The sequence below is a fragment of the Branchiostoma floridae genome, chromosome 6 (assembly GCF_000003815.2).
Source record: "Branchiostoma floridae strain S238N-H82 chromosome 6, Bfl_VNyyK, whole genome shotgun sequence".
Classification (NCBI taxonomy): Eukaryota; Metazoa; Chordata; class Leptocardii; order Amphioxiformes; family Branchiostomatidae; genus Branchiostoma; species Branchiostoma floridae.
The window spans coordinates 18,688,194-18,706,459 of NC_049984.1; the positions used below are offsets into that span (position 1 = coordinate 18,688,194).

The following is an 18,266-nucleotide window of genomic DNA, read 5'->3' on the forward strand; positions in this document are numbered from 1 at the left end:
AAAAAAACCCTAGACATGGCAAGACAACTGCAAAATACAAGTAATAGACTCTTCTTTTAAAGAATGAAGTTTATTTTCATAATGAAGATGAAATAATATGAAGGCAATATTACAAAATAGCCATAACACATTCAAAGAGATTTATTGCTAATACGCCAAATAGCAATCACTCAAGCAACTGGATATGATTTTGGAAATGGTCAGACCTTTCAGGCAGAATCCACTACCTTTCGTCACTGACACTGACAAAAGGTCTGACTGTTTCCAAAATCACTGATTACTATTTGGCATATCTTATTACCTGGATGTCTAAAATTCATCAACATTCATTGCATATAGCAGGGCTCGAAATTCATTTTGGGGATTAGGTGCACTGGTGCACCCAGCTTAAGAAATTGGGTGCACCAAAAAATTTTTGGGTGCACCAAGTAATAACCTAGTAATAAAACTTAGTAACAAGCTATCAAATTCTTAAACAAGTACCATGATAGACATTTTTATTATCTTTCTAACACTTAGATGTCAAGAATATGATGTATACTAGTATACTTTGATATCTTTACATACACAAACCTTAGAAAATATTTGGGTGCACCCTGTGCACCCACAGAAAAAGATTGGGTGCACATTTCCAATATTGGGTGCACCTGGGTGCACATGCACCCAGTATTTCGAGCCCTGATATAGTTAATACAAAATCAGCATTCCACAGTGCTACAAAACATTAATACCTTAGTCTCCGTCATGAGAGGCAGAGAAACAACAGACAAAGCAGATGGGATCTGAACATGACAAAATTGCAGACCTTTCACTATACATCATCATCATATACATTTACTATACACGATAAGAAAATCCACAAGATATGCCTCTAGAAGAAGACGTGTAGGGCGTAGGGCGTAGACAATCAGCTCAGGGCGCCAGGACTACAGCCTTCTCTTGGAGGTGGGTAACCGCGATGTCGTGCCGGTGGGTGTTCCGCGGGGTGTGCGCCCATTCCGTCCAGGAGACTGGAAATACGGCGAGGTGGGGTCCTGAGGCGGGGAGAAATAAAAGAGCTGACTGGGGACGTAAAAGGACCTAGATGTACAGGATCCTCTGTTCTACTGGTCAAAAATTCTGTTCTGATTCTGTTAAATTTACCCTAGGCTACCTACAAAATGGCCATACCACTACTGAGAGTCACTAGATCAAGTTAGTACAATATGCATATGAAATCCATTGCTTCTTTACTTTCTTGATGTTCCTATAATATGGCCAAATTTGGTACTTCATCCCATTGGAAAAGATGTACTGTAAATGCAGAAACTGTCGCGGTGGTTTAATGTCTGTGGTGTTTTCATGTTTGACATTTTTCCATGGCAGTAAGAGACTACAGTGCATGGTGCTACCGCGAACTTAAAACCTCCGCAAAAATTTCTTTTTCCCGCTACCGTGAAATTAAATCCCTGCAAACCTAAATGCATTTACAGTATATTATCTTTGGCAGGCCTGACTGAGAATCTGTGCTTGCATATGTGTGCTGGTGTTTATGTGTTTGTGTGCACAGCTTAACAGCTACAAACAAAACACATAAAACAGTTATATTTCTCTTCAGATAGAAAGACACCTGAAGAGGCTCTGTTCCAGTCTTGTCTGCCTCTCACCTGTTCCAGCTGCCCGAGCCGCTCCTTCAGCTGGGCCATCTCAGCTGTCTCCGTTTTCTGCGTGGCCTGGCCGAGTTCTACGGTTCTCACGCGCTGCGCGAAGTTCAGACTGGCCAACGTTTCTGCGACATTCTTCTCGACTGGGGCAACCTGGACAACCATAAGCGTCTTGCTGTCTCCACCTGTGTGTTTTAGAGAGAAACAAACATAGTTCATGCAGACATTCATTTTCAAAACATATGTGAAAATAAAGATACATCGATTTAGTAAAACTTGTGTCCAGTCACATTTGTTGTATGATTATGATGGTTGGACAATTCCAATAGATTGTTCCAGACAGGAAGTGCTGATTGGACAAGCACATTTGCTACCCCACTAGTAGTAGTGGTAGTGAGATTTTTCTATGAGTGCACCCCCCTCCCCACAAAAGTTCTCACTGATTGCATTGCACTGATGTTTTTGTTGATGTTTTCCCCCGGTTCAGTGCCAATTACTGTAAATGCAGAAATGTTTGCAAGGGTTTAATGTTCGCGGTTGCCACTTCACTGGCAGTACATATTAAGGAGACTACTGTAACAGTGCACGGTGCTTCTGCAAACTTACAACCACCGCAAAAGTCCTTTTCCACACTACCGCAAAATTAAAACCCCGCGAACTTAAATGCATTTTTGTGCAGTACCCACCTAGTGACTCCTGTAGCAGGTAGGTGAGTTTGGAGTTCCTGTAGGGCACGTGAGGCTGTTTGCTGCGCAGGGAGTGGATGACGTCACCCAGGGCAGACAGCGACTTGTTGATGTTCTGTGCCTCCTTTAGACGGTCGCCTGCCGCCTGAGACTTGTGGACACGTTCTGAACCAGCCAGATCCACCAGGTTCAGCTTACCTAAAAATTGAGCATTCAACATTGATTTTTTAATAAAAAAAACTTTCAGAAACCTCAGGCAGAACTTTTTAACATCAGAAATGCTGCAGATTTAGGTCCTTTGCTATGCCAAAAACAGCTGGAATCCATTGTACCTCTTATCAAATATTACAACTTACCATTTAGTTGAATACTCAGGATTTCATTCCCTTTGCCAGAAGGTTATGTTTTGATTGAGAGATAATTCTGAACCAGAAGCTTGCTTTGGAAAATTGTCTGCACTTGTTTGATACATGTTTTCCTTAGAAGTCAATACAACACAAAGATAGACAAGCAGGACATAAAGGCAGGATACACGAATGATTCAATAAGAATAATATGTTGTATATTGGGAGTGAGCTTAGCAATAACATGGCACACAACAAATGAAATGTAGTAAGAGAATGCCTGTACCAATTACTTTAGCTCAGCAAAAACATGGCACACAACAAATGAAATGCAGTAGAAGAATGCCCATACCAATGATTTTGGCCCCTGTAGTTATATTAGTGCCCTCCACTGTCACAATGAGCAGTGCGTGTGAGCGTGAGCTGTGTTCATTCATGTTGGTACAAGCCGTGGCCCTGTTGTTGATGGCCACCTGGAACACATCGTTTACATCATCCAGACAGTCCACCTGTGTGTAGGTCAGCCCGGGGACGTGCAGGCCACCCTCGTTGTGAAGCTTGATGTCCAGCTTTTCCGTGGGGTCACTTCCCAAAAGGTCCCTGGGAAATCAAAGGGCAAAGGACTCAAGTTTTCACAGGATGTGACATAGCCAAATGATCTGCTTTCAGAAAGAAACAACCACAGCAAACATACCGGACCATCTCATTGTTGATTCCAAGCATATACAGATGAGAAACTTTCTCTGAAAGAATTTTCACTTCTGTTATCATAAATTTTAGTTTCTGGGATATATGACTTTGAAGATTTTGACATCAATGTCTTTTAAGACAAAGAGTAACCAACTATGTAGCTGTTACAGAAACAACTACAGCACACACATACCTGACACACATAAGATTTTGATGAGTTTGATTTTAAAGATTTTGAAGATCAATGTCTTTTAAGATACAAGGTGACCAACTACATAGCTGTTACAGAAACAACTACAGCACACATACCTGACCATCTCTTTGTAGATTCTAAACATATACAGATGATAAAGAATATTCATTTCTGTCATAACATCTACAATTTCTGGGATATATGAATTTAAAGATTTTGACATCAATGTCTTTAAAGGCAAAGGGTGACCAACTATGTACTTGTTACAGAAACAACTACAGCCCACATACCTGACCATCTCGTTATAGATCTCAATAACATTGACAGTTATTGAGTAGCTCCAATCCTTGTTGCCTTCCTCGACGATCTGGAAAAGCTCACCAAGGGCGCGCTGGTTGATACCACGGCTAGATGGTGGACCCTGTAATTAACAGCATTATTTTAGAGTGTTGTTCGCTGTACATGACATTTAAAATTAGAGTATGCATCAATGAGACATACATTGTGTAATGATGTATTCCAACCTCGTGTATACTTCTTTCTTGCTTTCACTTGGCATCTTGTCTGTCTCAAATCTTAGATCTTTACTCCCTCCCTTCCCCAATCTTACCTCCATAGTGTACGTCTTGCCAGAGCCCGTTTGCCCATAGGCAAAGATACAGATGTTGTACCCGTCCAGACAGGACACCACCAGCGATCGTACTTCCTCGAACACCTGAGAAAGAGAAGACATCATATATCATTTAACACTGACAAATGTTGATGAAGTCATCCCTTAGAACTAACTCTTCATGTAGCCTGACTAAATCAAGCTTATAGGAGCACTTTCACTAGTCAGGCCCCTGAAGGAGGCTCAATATGCCCCCTAACAACAAGGGATATTGCAACATAGGCTACGTTAATAAGAGGACATCTGTTTGTTCCTATCCTTTCTAAACTTCAGGCTTGGACAAGTCCATTAGACCAATTATCCCGGTCAAGTGAAAGTGACAATCGGGCAAGCGCATGTCCTATCCCACTTGTCCAATCGGGCAAGCAAGATTTTCCATGAGTGAGATTTTGATATACTTGTTAATTTTCATAGTCATGGCATCAAGCTTTGGTGAACACAAAAAATTTAGCCAATGATAAAAGACTTCCATTGCTTAAACTGAACATACATAGAAAAATGCCATTCAAAATTTAAATTTCGGGCAAATGAATAGTTGGTTTGGGCAAGTGAATTTCTATGTACTTGCCCAATAGGAAAAGTGAATTTTGAAAACTTGTCCAACCCTGTTGTGTGATATCTTTCCTGTGATCATACCTCTTCCTGTGTGGATTGCTGTGTGAAGACTCTGTCCAGTTCGAAGGTTTGCCAGCGGCCCTTGTGTAGGCAGTTCACAATGCCGTCATCCTCCTGGTCGAAGGTCACCACCTGTCGGGCCGATGGCCCCTCCCCATCCTCACGGATCACGGGCCGGACACGACACAACACACGGATATTTCCTGAGGAATTTTTCAGCAACACTGGTCAGGGCTCGAAATTCATTTTTGGGATTAGGCGCACTGGTGCACCCAAGCTAAAAAATTGGGCGCACCAAAACATTTCCGGATGCACCATATGAAATAAAGTAGAATGTCAGCGTGGAGTTTTGGGGTGTCAAAATTTTGATGAAGCTAAATTCCAGCATCAGATTCTTAAAGAAGTACTATGGCATTCTATTACCTTTCTAACACTTAGATGTAAAAAAAAGCTTATATCAGTATACTTTGATATCTTTACATAAATAAGCCTACAAAAATATTTTACACCCACAGAAAAATTGGGTGCACAGCTTAAATTTGGGGTACACCAAGATGCACATGCAACCAGTATTTTCAGCCCTGTTGGTGTAATATTGGTTTTATGTTAAATTCAACAATCCAGCAAACAACCACCTACATAAGCTTATATCACCCATTTATGTCATTTATGTTAACCTTCCACATACAAAAGGTTCCTCACCTTTCAGTTCCACCAACTCATTGTGATACTTTTTCCGCAGCTTCATCTCATGTCTGTATTTTCTCACAAGGTCCTGGTTGGTCTGTGAGATGTCGCTGATGGACTTACAGATCTGTCAAGAAATTTCAAGGACAAATACGTAAACACAGGGCCAGCTTTACAAACAGACTTCAAGCAGATGGATGAACTGTTGCTACTGTAATTCACTTTGTCTTCTCGGTACCAAACTTTCACGGTCTGAAAAAATTTAACTTGTTCTCAGAACTACATGTTCACTGTGGTGGCAGGTGGACATTAAAAAAGTTGCATGTATTATTTGTTATCAGTAGTGATAAGTTCATGTTACAGTCATCACCGTGAAAACCGTGAAAAATACATGTACATTGAAACGTTCAGGAATTACAGTATGCTGAAGTTAAATGTGAAACTTTTTTCTGTTTTCTACGAGTTTTTATCATCTGATCCACACCCTGGCTTCCTAATGCATGCCAGCTTTCACTGGTTCTGCCGAGATAGGACACTTTACCCATAAACCTGGAACCATTACAACGGTTTGAGGGGTGTATATGACATGTACCCACCTCCCTCTGCACCTGTCGGACGGAAGCCTGTAGCTTCATGGGGAACATGTGTGCCTCCTTCTTCAGTGCTGAGTAGTCCTTCAGCAGTTCACTCACCAGAGGGCGCACCTGACACAGGGACTGCTGCATGGAGGTCACCTTGCCTGTCAGGGTCTGTAAAATGGGGAATAAAAGAGGTGTTTACAAAAATGTCATAGTGCAATGGCCGAGTGGGTAAAGTGTTCACCTTGCAGTTGCTGGGTCGTGAGTTGATCCCCGGCCGAGTCATACCCAACCAACCCAAGACTTTAAAAATGGTACATGCTACCTTCTCTGCTTAGCACCTAGCATTTAGAAGAGAGTATGGTAGTTGAATACACATCACTACCAGTGGACTAGTCCCCTGCTGTAGTGATTGCACAAATCTGTGTGGTCCAAGGTTACTGAAATGGAGATGGGGCAGTCGTATACACCATCTGGTGCGGGAAGGACTTAACTTTTAAATCAACTTACAAAAATACATTGTAGTCAGAATATGTCCCAGATGCGTATTTGGGAGCCCACTGCTTTTGAAAAAGTTTAAGGAGAAAAAAAGGCATGTGACCTTATGACCTGAAACTGACCTTTGTCTTGACCTCGACCTCCTTCTTTGCCTGCTGTACAGCGTTCTGATTGGCCCGTCTGAGCTGGCTGACCTCTGCTGTCAACTCTGACCTCACAACCTCCATCTCATCTTCATAGGAGTTCAGCTAGAAAACAACACACAACAAATGACTCTCCATTTCACCTTGGGTACACAGCAGGCTACATTGCAATGGAAAGTAAAACTGGGGCTGGGTAGAGTAAGAAAGAATCGAAAGAAAGCAGCTTTCTGGACACACTGTCAGGGAATGGCATATTACAAAGGAAAAATTCAAAAACACTGATGGCCTCTTATGCCGGTAAAAAAATAAGACGGACATGCAATTATTAACCATTGGCTAATACAAAATGAAAGTCAAACTAGAAAGGCATCATTTAAAAAAAATGCAGAATGTTTTCCCTCTAGCCTTGTGTCAAGCTACTTGCATACAATACTATACCATTCGGCTCACCCCAAAGTAGTGTGTGTGAGTGAAAAAAGAATTGGAGTTATGACTGGGGGTATCTTAGTAGCATGTCATGATAGCCAGTATTGCTAGACAGCCCAGGTAACCAGGCCTGGTGCACAGCCTAGCCTTTTCCATAAACCTATTCTGCTAGGAGGAAGAAAGAAAAAGAATACAACAACCAAAACGATATGTTTTCTCCTTTGGGAAAACATAACAACTAATGTTCAGCTTGTGCTGTCTGTGCAGAGGAACAAACCTTTTCCATGGCAGCCTTCTCCGCCTCCCTACAGCTGCCAAGCTGCACCTGGAGGTTGCTGTTCTCACTCTTCTGTGTGTCGAGTTGTGCCTGCAGCTGTCGCAGCTGTCTGTTCAGCTGTTCCAGGTGCTGCTTGCTGTGTTGTGATTCAACTTCTACAGTCTGCTTCACGATCTGGGTGGGGAGGGGTGTAGTATTGGGTATCACAATGTACCAACATCTAGTAGTAATGGCAAAGTTTTGACTATTTTACAATGTGCGCAATTTACATGGAAATACTGACCTCTTGGAATGACTTCACATCCAATGGAGACAAACAAGAGCAGTGAACACAATCAATACAGAATGGTTTCCCTTATAGGCAGGGAAACACAGTAAAACATCAGGTTGGTATGTCACTGAATAAAGCGACTCTTTTTACACAACCATTGCTTTATTCTTACCAATATTTCGTGACCGTCTGTCACCTTCCTCGGGGCAATTCTGACTGGTTCACACTGTAAGCAGTGACACCTATTGTTGCGGTACAACGTGAACCATTCAGAATTGCCCTGAAGGTGACAGACAGTAACCGAAACGTTGATGAAAGTAAAGTTGTGGTTGTGTAAAAAGAGTCTCTTTATACAGTAAAACTAGTTCTCACCTGTGGAGGCTGGGCCTTCAGCTTATTGATCTCCAGAGTTTTCTCGCGGATCTGGCGCTCGAGCGTCTGAATCTCGCGGTCCTTCCCGCTCTGCTGGTGGTCTCGTGTCTCTGCCATTTTCTTGGCCTGGATGGCGAGCTCAGTCTCCAGGCGGAGTATCTTATTCTGCAGCTTGTCATTGGCTGTTTCTAGTTTCTGTAGGAACATGAAAAGGGCAGATGTGGTCAGTAAGACATGATAAGGTTTAGTTTTAGACAATGAGTGATAATAATTTTAGTATAGTCAGTACACTTACATGCCTGAAACCATAATATGATGGAATTTCAAGCAGGCTTTTAGCCAGGCATGTAACAATAATAAATAGGACGCAATAGACACCCTTACACTGGGGCACAGATGCTACGACAGGCATCAAAATTCTTATTGACCAGGGATGCTACTAGGTCACTTGTGGTCATAGTCTTCAACTGTGACCTCTCTCAGGATACCTTAGAATGCACCATCTTTACTTAAAATTCTCTAAAACTCGGCACCATGCATGGAAGGTGTATACGCTTCGACAGTACCCGCACCTATATCACTTGCCATGACTCAAAGAAATTTGATCCCCTGTAATAAAATCCTACCTACAAGCCTGATTTCAAGACTGAAATCTAAACTTAAGTCAGACAAACTTTTCAAACTTGGATTGATTGACAAGACTTGCTGGTGCTTACAGTGAGCTCGCTCCTGTCCACCTTACTGGGAGACTTCTCCTCCAGACTCAGGTTGTGAACTCGACTCCTCAGGTCGTTCACCTCTCGCTGGAGCCTCTCGTTTGCGATCTCCAATTTCTGGACCTGTTTCTCGTGGTCTGTGGCACCCTGGGTAAACAAGAATTGACAACAAGAAATTGACAACTGAAGTTACTGAATTACAGGTATCCAAGGAATGATTCGTTTCAATGACTTCTTAGGCTATAAAACAGAAGTTATGTCTGCTGTGTTGGTGAAGGCTGGAATATTGCCCCAAGATTCTGAGACTGAACTGTATTAGAGCAAACATTTAGATTCTCATCTCCCCTTTGGGGACAGTCATGATCGAAAGCAAGGTTGTCCCAACAAATAATCTCCAGGCAGATCTACTGGTGGTATAAAGAGTTTAGCTGGCCAAGGAGGACTTCAATAATGTTGTGATTGCCAAGTAGGTGTTAATTGCCCTCTTTCCTGTTTGGCGGAAACATTCTACAGGGATGTACATGGGTCACTGAATTTGTCTCAATAAAAGACATAAATTGATCGTACAAGCATTAACACCACAAATCTTCTTCTTGTTGCTAGTATGGCCACAGGAGGAGCAGTAACACCATTACTGAATAGACGTGCTCCTCCCTGTTTCAGTGATGACAGATCCAGTGTGGCTCAGGCTCCTTGGCCAGCTGAACTACTTATGCCATGGGTAGATCTGCCTGGAGATTACCAACAAACAACTCGTACAAAATGTACCAAAAACAGCAAAAGTAACTGCAGGTTTAGAAGGTTCATGCTCACCTGTTCACTCCTCATCCTGATGAGATCATTCTCTGCCTGATGCCGTTTCTTCTCCTGGTCTTGTAGTTTCTCCTGCAGGAACTTCTGCCCCTCTGCAGCATCCAACTGAAGGAACATATGATACTGTTGAGTTCAAATCAGGACACTTTTTTTTTCTCCAGGCCTTCTTTTCATTATTCTCAATGTAAGATCTAGACATGTATACAGAAATACATGGTACGGAAAAAATTCACCCTCTATAAGCCTTACCTTAGCCTGCTCCAGGTTGAGCTGTGTAGTCAGTAGCTGCTCCTGTAGACTGCCCCTCTCCACCTGTAGCCTGTTTATCTGTTCCACAAGCTTTTGGATCCCTGAGGACGGCTTCTTAGTGCGAGTAACGGTCTGACCTGAAAGTGTATAAAGATGTTTGAGTTCAACTTGAGGTGTTTAGAGTGGTTCAATTTATTACCCATAACATTTAGGATTCTGTGGTTGAAGCTGCAACGTCGTTCGAAAGGGACGTAATTCAGCCTAATTTGCAAACACAGCCAGGCCATCATCCCAAACCATGTTCAATTGATCAACAAACACCTACCTCTCTTTTCTGCCTCCATCTCGAAGATCCGTGTCTCCTGCTCATCAATGACATCTTGCAGATTGTTGATGAGGTTCTGTTTCTCCTGCAGATTGTGGTCGTGTGTCTTCCGCATGATCTTGATCTGCTGCTTCTTGTTCTCTTCCTCCTTGCCAAGACGGGACTTGTACTGTTTGTTCTTGTCTTGTAATGACTGTAGGGAGAAGAAATATATCTTCTTAAACCTAGTCTTCAAACATTGCCAATTAGGGGTGGGTACAAGTACAGGAAATTCTGGTACAGGTACAGTCCAAGTCCAGGTCTGGAAATGAACTTGGACCTAATTATCTGTGAACTTATTATACTCAAAACAATAGATGTCCATTTCACTAACAAAGGATTCTGTTAGGTGGACGTCTCTTGCATCTTCATGTAATCAACACTGCGGCCTCTATTTTAGGCCCAGTTTGACTGTGGAAACTTTGTAAAAACAACTACTTGTTCATTTTCAAATCAGTCCAACATCCGGTCCACTGATTTTTTGCAGGTCCCTTTTTTCAGACCGGTCCAAGATCAAACAGTGTCTGACTGACCTTGACTTTAAAGAGTAGGTCATCTCTCTGCTGGTTTCGCTCCGTGAGCTCCTTCTGTAGTGCCTGGTACTCCACCAGGGTACAGCTGCCCCCCTCCCCCGCCAACATACCCTCCTCGTCACTCGACAGGTGTCCATCCTCGTCTGACAGAGCTGCAATTTAAATCATATATATACCACGTGATTGTAATGATTGTAAATCAATGTAAGTTCAGACATTCACAAAACATTAAATGGTGTGTGCAAGGTTAGGGAAAGGACTTTTGCATGAATTGTTGAGGCTCATACATTTCTTACTTCTCTGACATGTGAAAGTAATAATTTCTCAAAGAAAACAGATACAAGATAAAAACTTTGGCCTACCATACAGTAAATTCACTTGCTTCTTTCCTCATACGTTTTAATGTTTATGTTCCAACATTCTTACTGATAACAGAAACTATCGGCATGGACTAAGTAAGGCCATGTTGATTTGATTATATCGATGACATCCGTGCGTGCATCAATTTTTGTCCGTTTCCAAAAATAAATAAAAAAGAGTTTTCCACCATGCTTTGAATCGTACAAACCAGCTGTCAAAGAAGCAAATACGTGCCATAGATTAAAAGAAAAATATATCGGGAAACATAAACTAATGTCAACGTCAATTCAAAGATCAAAGAAGAATACTGTGAAAACAAAAATTAATAATCTATTGTTGGGTATTCAATACTGTTTTTTTATTTGTTCAGCCTTCCAGACCACTTAGATTTTTTTGGCCAAACTTTACTATTTTTATTTGCACGCTCGCACCAATTTGGGGATTCCCCTACTATATTAGGATGTCATCCATATAATCCAATCAACATGGACTAAGTAAAGAAAAGTCCATCAGGCCTCACCATCCAGCCCCAACTCCTGCTTCCAAAGCTCCTGGCGGGACGGGGTCGCCCTTTGACCCGTGTTCCGAGGGCTGAAAGTCATGGGGGTCTTGAAGACCGGCTCTTGTCGCTAGAAGGGAACAAAACAAAGTTCAACTCTACAGGTCTGGGGTAGGATTTCAACACAGGATTTCAACCTAGGTGCTCACAACTGGGAAAGAATTATTAAGTATTCTTAAAAACCTCCTAATCTGTACCAAATTTGTGAAAGAAAAAGATGTTAAATGACTGTCAGACATATCAGCAGTTTGGCAGGTAATATAACTAACATCTAACACTGTTACACACAGTTACAGAATGATATGAAACCAGTGGGCTAAAAATTTGAAAGATTGACTAACATCTTCACATTCACAGTCATAATCAACCCACAGGATCCAAAAGACGAGACAATGCTTTCATTTTCATTCAACAAAGAAAAAAAGAGGACACTTTTTTGACATCAATCACAGCAAAATGATACATTCTCCATATTGCCTGATACAACTGTGAACATTCTACCTGCTTTGGTGGAGGTTTCTTGGCCATTTTACCCTGCTGGTCACTCCCAGAAGTTGAACAACAACCACTGTCACCTGTACCCAGTCCAAATCTCACTTTAGCTGGCTACAATAGCAAATTTGCAGTAGCCCTGGCACACCCGCCACTGAGCAAACATTCGGGACGGCTGACCTGCCGTGTGCTATTTCTGCCCATGATAGGTCATGTTCCCTCTTGTGTTATCTCACAGCATTTAATCTTACCTTGCAGCTAGTTCTCACGTGAGGCAACAGTGGTGTTAAACATCACATGTGAGGCATCAAACAACAACATGCCTGACTACAGTTAAAACCAGCCAACCATGTTTTGTGTTATACTGTAGCTTGGTTGTATTCTATTTAGCGCGAGTACTCATCACTTTGTTGAATACATTACTTTCTCTAAATTTTAACTGTCAACCTCCATTGTTCAATACATTCCTTTTTCAAGAAACTGAACTTAGTGACAATGGCCATACATACATTTCATAACATTTACGGCACAAAAAGAAAAGTATCTCCAAGGCCAAACAAATATCTATACTCACATTGAATCTGATTGTCTCAATGGAAAAGTGGGTTTACCTTGTCATGCAATGTTGGCTGATACATTCTTCACAATCATTTTTTTCACCCTCTTGCATTCACCAAGGAGGTTTTGCATTCACTGATGATGTCATCTATAAAACTAACTTTGTAAATTGCCAAAGTGGTGCAAGCTGACACCAGAGAAGTGGTACTTACCAGGAAGGACATGTCCAGTCCAGGTACAGTTACAGGCTGGTGCATTAACACTTCAGGTGACTACAGTACGTACTGTCACACAGTTTGCCACAAGTCAGTCTCCCCCACACACGCAGCTACTGCGTTGTGTCCTATTGGGTAAGAAGGGAGTTAAACACTAATTAGTTTGATTCTTTGAAGTAGGAAAGTCATGGTCAGTCATACATCAAAGGGTTAACCTTTAACTACTGTCTATGTACAGCACCGTTAAATCCATCCTTCAAATCTATATATCTTAAAAATTACAAACTTTCAGAAAAAAAGACAAAATGTCTTGTGTTTCTCTTTTGATGGAAGGACACTTGCAGGGGTATGGTCTGTCTTAAAACATTTGTACATGATGAAAAAACCTTGCCAACACAGAAAGAAACGGTGTTGTACAGGATGGATGAAGTCAGCTGACAGGAATGTTGCTGTTTGTTCTGTCATTCCTACCTGCACTTCACCCTACTACTACTAACAAGGTGACTCACTCTAGTGTGGGTGAAATACAGACTAAAAAGGACCTATGGGTACTGTGTACCTTTGTAAGACTGCATGTACATTCGTATCTAGACTTACCAGAAACCTTCAGAAGCCTAAAAACAGAATTTACTGTTACTAGTGCTAATGCGAAACATCAGATATTCATAACATGAGTCACTTTCAACGTGGGAGGACAATATGTTTTTGACACCTGCAAAAATTAATAATTATCATATCATAACATTGATCCAGGATATAAGTTATTATACCAATACCATAACATATGGTAAAGTTACAAGTTACCAGCCACAGCTTTCATTAAAATTCAAAATGACAAACACGAAATAATTAGAAAATTGCTACTTTGAAAATGTAGTCCTTTTGGCATATTTCAGATCTTGTAAACGTAACTAATTTATGAAGTCAGCAACAAACTGAGCACCGCTGTTAGTTTGGATTTCATAAAAAATGTAAACAAAAGCTTACAAACAATGCAAATAGACCAGCAAAGCAAACAAAAACCTGCATACCTGCCATACAATTGCCACAGCCTATGTGATTGTACTTTGACCCCTTACAGAGCTGTTTGACAAAGGGCCAGCTGGGTAACAAAATCCGTAATGCTCATATCGCTTTCCGCAACAACCTTGTTTTATTTTTAAAGGGACCTCAAAACTGGACATAAAAACAACCATATTTATCATCAGGATTTACGAAAATAACTCTGGTAAAGTTTATGTTTAATAAACAAAATAAAGCCAGATCAAGTCAGATTGTCAAGTTCAGGACAAAGTCAACAAGGAAATTATAGGTTGTGTATGTTGGAAAGTTGAAACAGGTAAGAAGTTTATATTGTTATTAGGTAGTGAGGAAAATTCACTTGTCACTAATAATGCCACTATTGGAACAATGTAAATGTTTATTTTATTACTGATGAGATATATGCTGACCTTGTCAACCAAACATGGACAGGACAAAGCATGATATTTTTTAGTAATAACTAAATAAGTAAATAAGTATTGTACTATAGACTTGCATACTGTGGTGTAATGAACTCATCACACCTTGACATGGGGAACGGGTTTTCTGCGCGTGGAGAATTTGCGCGTGCGCGTGAAAAATCTGCGCGTGAAAAAATAAAGTTCCTGAAATATGTCAGAAAATGTGTAGCAAGGCATAAAAATGTGAACCTAATATATAATTTCCCATCTGTTACCTGAATACTTGGTTTAAAGAAAACCTGATTTGTAGATCCCTTGGGAATAGGTTGATTTGCATATTTTGAACATTTCAAAATCAAGTAAATTTGACAGAAATACATGGAAAAATTACACATACTATACTATATGTTTTATATTGTATGATGTCACAATTTGAGGCTTTTCTCCATTATAGAAGCTTAATTTCATCTTTTTTGAAGCAGATTGTTTCACGCGCAAATTTCAAACTTTTTTGCGCGTGGAAACTTAACATTTAAAAATCACTTGAAAAGCACTCAGATCAAGATTCTGTACTCTAGAATGCAACAATACCATACTTGATTCCATTTTGTGCCATCTTGTTTGAGCATTTAAGTATAAAACTGCAAAAACTTTTTGAATCCCTTGGGAATCAGCTAATTTGCATGTTTTCACGCGCAGATTTTTCACGCGCAAGTATTCACGCGCAAGTTTTTCACGCGCACAAAACCCCAACCCTTGACATGTGCCAGATGTCTTCCATCGTTACTACTATTACTACAGTTAACTCTTCATTTTCTGCCGCTTCAAGTCAAGTGCTGCAACCTTAGAGTCTGGCAACGGTTAGACTATAGAAATTTTAAAGTACATTTTTCAGGGGTGAGAACTTGCCATGAAAAACCTACTGTACAAGGTACACGACAGTGACCATAAAAAAAAAAATTTTCAAAACCACAACTACAAACCGGTTCCTTCAAACCTTACCCTTGTCACCAAAAACAATATAATCTCTACAATTATACTACCAATCTGTCTACACTAAACTCTTCTCACGTATGAATAAGACAACTTAAAAATTAGCCAAAGTAAGACGACTAGTCTGTCAGTTACATGGGAAACCGAATCTTCTCTAGGAGACACTCTAAATTACTGAGTCTAAATAGTCACTCTAAATGCGGTCATCAACTTCAAGGTTTGGACCAAACTCTTTACTTAGTATGTTACTTTACTCGTGTTAACTGCATGAAGTTTAAACCCAAAACAGGGATTAAATCTGCACAACAACCAGCCGAGAACATGGCGACGATAAGTGCTTTGTGTGGACGGAAAATTTGTTTACAAAAGTACAAAAGCACTCAGCTCGGTTCCCACGCCGCTTGCCACTGCCCCCCTCCCCCAATAAACTTTCGTCAAATTTGGTTGAAAAGAGAATTAACTGCTCTTTGAGAATTTAGCTCCTTATTCAGAATAACCTAAGCCACAGAAGTTTATCAAGACAGTCACTATTTCTGGCGTTTTATAGCGCAAAGGCAAGTCCAGACAAGAAGCGACGCCGATAACTAAATTATTTTGCAGGGTTTGAGTTGGATATAAATGACGCCAAACACACCACAAAACTTCCAACAGAAGCATCAAGTTTCTTACACAAATGTCTATGAACATTCAAACCCAGTTACAAAGTTCAAACTTACCAGATAATTCTGTAAATTCTGCGCCCAGACAAACAAGAGAAGAGAGAGAAGAACTCGGACAGACGCGACGCTAGATTCAAATTCAAATTTTGTGCTCTGCTTGACATGACGTCATTGATCATGTGGTCTAAAGTTTGGCCCGTTCCCAAGAGTCTCTGCGACTATGCAAACTGGGAAAAACTTCCAGACCGGACGAAATTTCCAGAATTCTTATATTTTCTAGAATTCGAGTTTCGTTATTTCTGTAAGCATCATCGACACGTAGAAAGTTCTTTTTTTAAATATATATATGAATGAATGAAGACCTTTATTGCACATTTTTGCCACACCGGGCTAAGTACAGGTCACAACAAGACATGTTGAAAAGATACAGTTTACAGATACAAAATGAGACTATTGCTGGATAAATTCAAATTCTCCTCACTTTTCTGTTATAGTGGAGATAGGATACCTTTATTCGCGAGGTATCCTATATCCGTCGTAAATATAAACAGCGTATCTAGGGATTTCAAAAGACGATGGCACTGCAATATTTTGAAAATATTTGAGTCTGAAACCACTTTCTTTCCACTTGTTTTGTCTCTGCACACACAAATATATGTCATAGTAGAGATCACGATCCAGTAGAATGGCCGATTCTCCTAGGAGAAACTCCGATCCAAACTCAAATGATGCTAAGATATAGGAAACAGACTGCGATCGGGATCTGTCCTAGGACAATCGGCGATTATACTAGTACAGATTGCGATCGGGATCTCTCCTAGGAGAAACTCCGATCCAGTCTCAAATGATATAGGAAACAGCAATAATCTTTTTGATAAACAATGATTTTATTTAATATTAATGCAAACCTACTTACTCATTACCAACTACACTCAAGCCTACTTGTGTCAATTCTACAATGTTAACTTCACCGAAGACTACCACACTTGAGTCACTTCTGCTACTGTATTTTGACAGCTGTTGATCACAATGCTTATTGTTCTTCTGTGAAATGATTCAGTACAAGTCTGACTAGTGAAATGTACTCAATATGTGTGAAATTGTGAGTAATATCTTGAAACTCTGCTTGATCTTTTGACACCTGTATGACGACTTTACAGTTGTTACTGTTCTTCAAAAGCCATGAAATTTGCATACTGACACAGCCGACCGATGATGATGATGATAATGACATTGTTTGATGACGTGTTGGTGTCTTTCACAAATTATAAGATTTTTGCCACTACCTAATCTGAAATTACTTTATCAAAAATTACTTTATCAGAAAACATACATGAAATTTACCATGAATGATGGTGATGCTATATACTATAGTGTACCTTGAGTTAAGTTGCAGAAGTGACTCAAGTGTGGTAGTCTTCGGTGAAGTCAACATTGTAGAAGTGACACAAGTAGGCTTGAGTGTAGTTGGTAATGAGTTAGTAGGTTTGCATTAATACTAAATAAAATCATTGTATATCAAAAAAATTATTGCTGTTTCCTACATCTTAGCATCATTTGAGATTGGATTGGAGTTTCTCCTAGGAGAGATCCCGATTGCAATCTGTACTAGTAGAATCGGCGATTGTACTAGTACAGAGTGTGATCGAGATCTCTCCTAGGGGAAACTCCGATCGCGATCTCTCCTAGGAGAATCGGCGATTCTACTGGATCGTGATCTCTACTGTGACGTATACAACGGATATAGTATACCCGCGGATAAAGGTGAACTAGCGATATATTGCAGTGACTTTTAGCTCAGTTAAACTTAAAGTCACATCAAACATTCAAAGTACCACAAGAAAAGAGTCCATGTCATGAACTCATATTATACGCTACTGGAAGGAGTTACAACCATTTGAAATACAAACTCGGTAAGGCTGTTCCTAGCCAAGCTTTATAAAAGGGTTCCTGAAAATCAAGGGGTTGTTCTAACTTTGGTAGACTTGACTTAGACGAAAGGTTTTCATCAATTTATCCCATTTCTTTTGACTTCATCATACATTTTAGCAACAACGGAATATCTAATAAAAATTTTCTTTTTCCTATGAATGTCCTAGCCAGAAGTCTTCGTTCTGCCAGTTCAGTATGTACATTAGGGCTGGTTATCGGTACAGCGTACCGGTACAAAACCGTTTTTTCTTGTTGGACCGGTCCAAAAAAAACGGACCTGAAAGAAAT

At 40.5% G+C, this 18,266-nt stretch overlaps 1 protein-coding gene across 2 annotated transcripts; it reads right to left on the minus strand.

The window, feature by feature from the left end:
* Window positions 1-683: 683 nt before the first annotated feature.
* On the minus strand, window positions 684-13,101 carry LOC118417800 (kinesin-like protein KIFC3). Of its 2 annotated transcripts, none has more exons than XM_035823523.1 (19): window positions 12,950-13,101; window positions 11,649-11,757; window positions 10,769-10,920; window positions 10,197-10,389; window positions 9,872-10,008; window positions 9,623-9,727; window positions 8,810-8,956; window positions 8,094-8,288; window positions 7,451-7,624; window positions 6,727-6,852; window positions 6,125-6,277; window positions 5,544-5,655; window positions 4,863-5,044; window positions 4,167-4,271; window positions 3,847-3,977; window positions 3,026-3,273; window positions 2,330-2,527; window positions 1,647-1,828; window positions 684-1,034 (listed from the first exon to the last, which is right to left on the minus strand). In XM_035823523.1, exons 1-19 carry the CDS (start codon window positions 12,992-12,994, stop codon window positions 927-929), a joined length of 2,802 nt encoding a protein of 933 aa, XP_035679416.1. In that variant the 5' UTR covers window positions 12,995-13,101; the 3' UTR covers window positions 684-926. The 2 variants fall into 2 exon arrangements, with proteins under 2 accessions (XP_035679416.1, XP_035679417.1); XM_035823524.1 differs by lacking the exon at window positions 12,950-13,101 and adding an exon at window positions 12,189-12,303.
* Between the last annotated feature and the right edge of the window lie 5,165 nt (window positions 13,102-18,266).

Excerpts from the sequence above, each read along its gene's own strand:
- LOC118417800 (XM_035823523.1), bottom strand. The coding sequence starts at position 12,994 with ATGCACCAGCCTGTAACTGTACCTGGACTGGACATGTCCTTCCTG. Across the intron at positions 9,728-9,871 it reads TCAACCTGGAGCAGGCTAAG|TTGGATGCTGCAGAGGGGCA; the intron begins GTAAGGCTTATA and ends ATGTTCCTTCAG. Across the intron at positions 3,274-3,846 it reads ATCTATAACGAGATGGTCAG|GGACCTTTTGGGAAGTGACC; the intron begins GTATGTGGGCTG and ends TTGATTTCCCAG.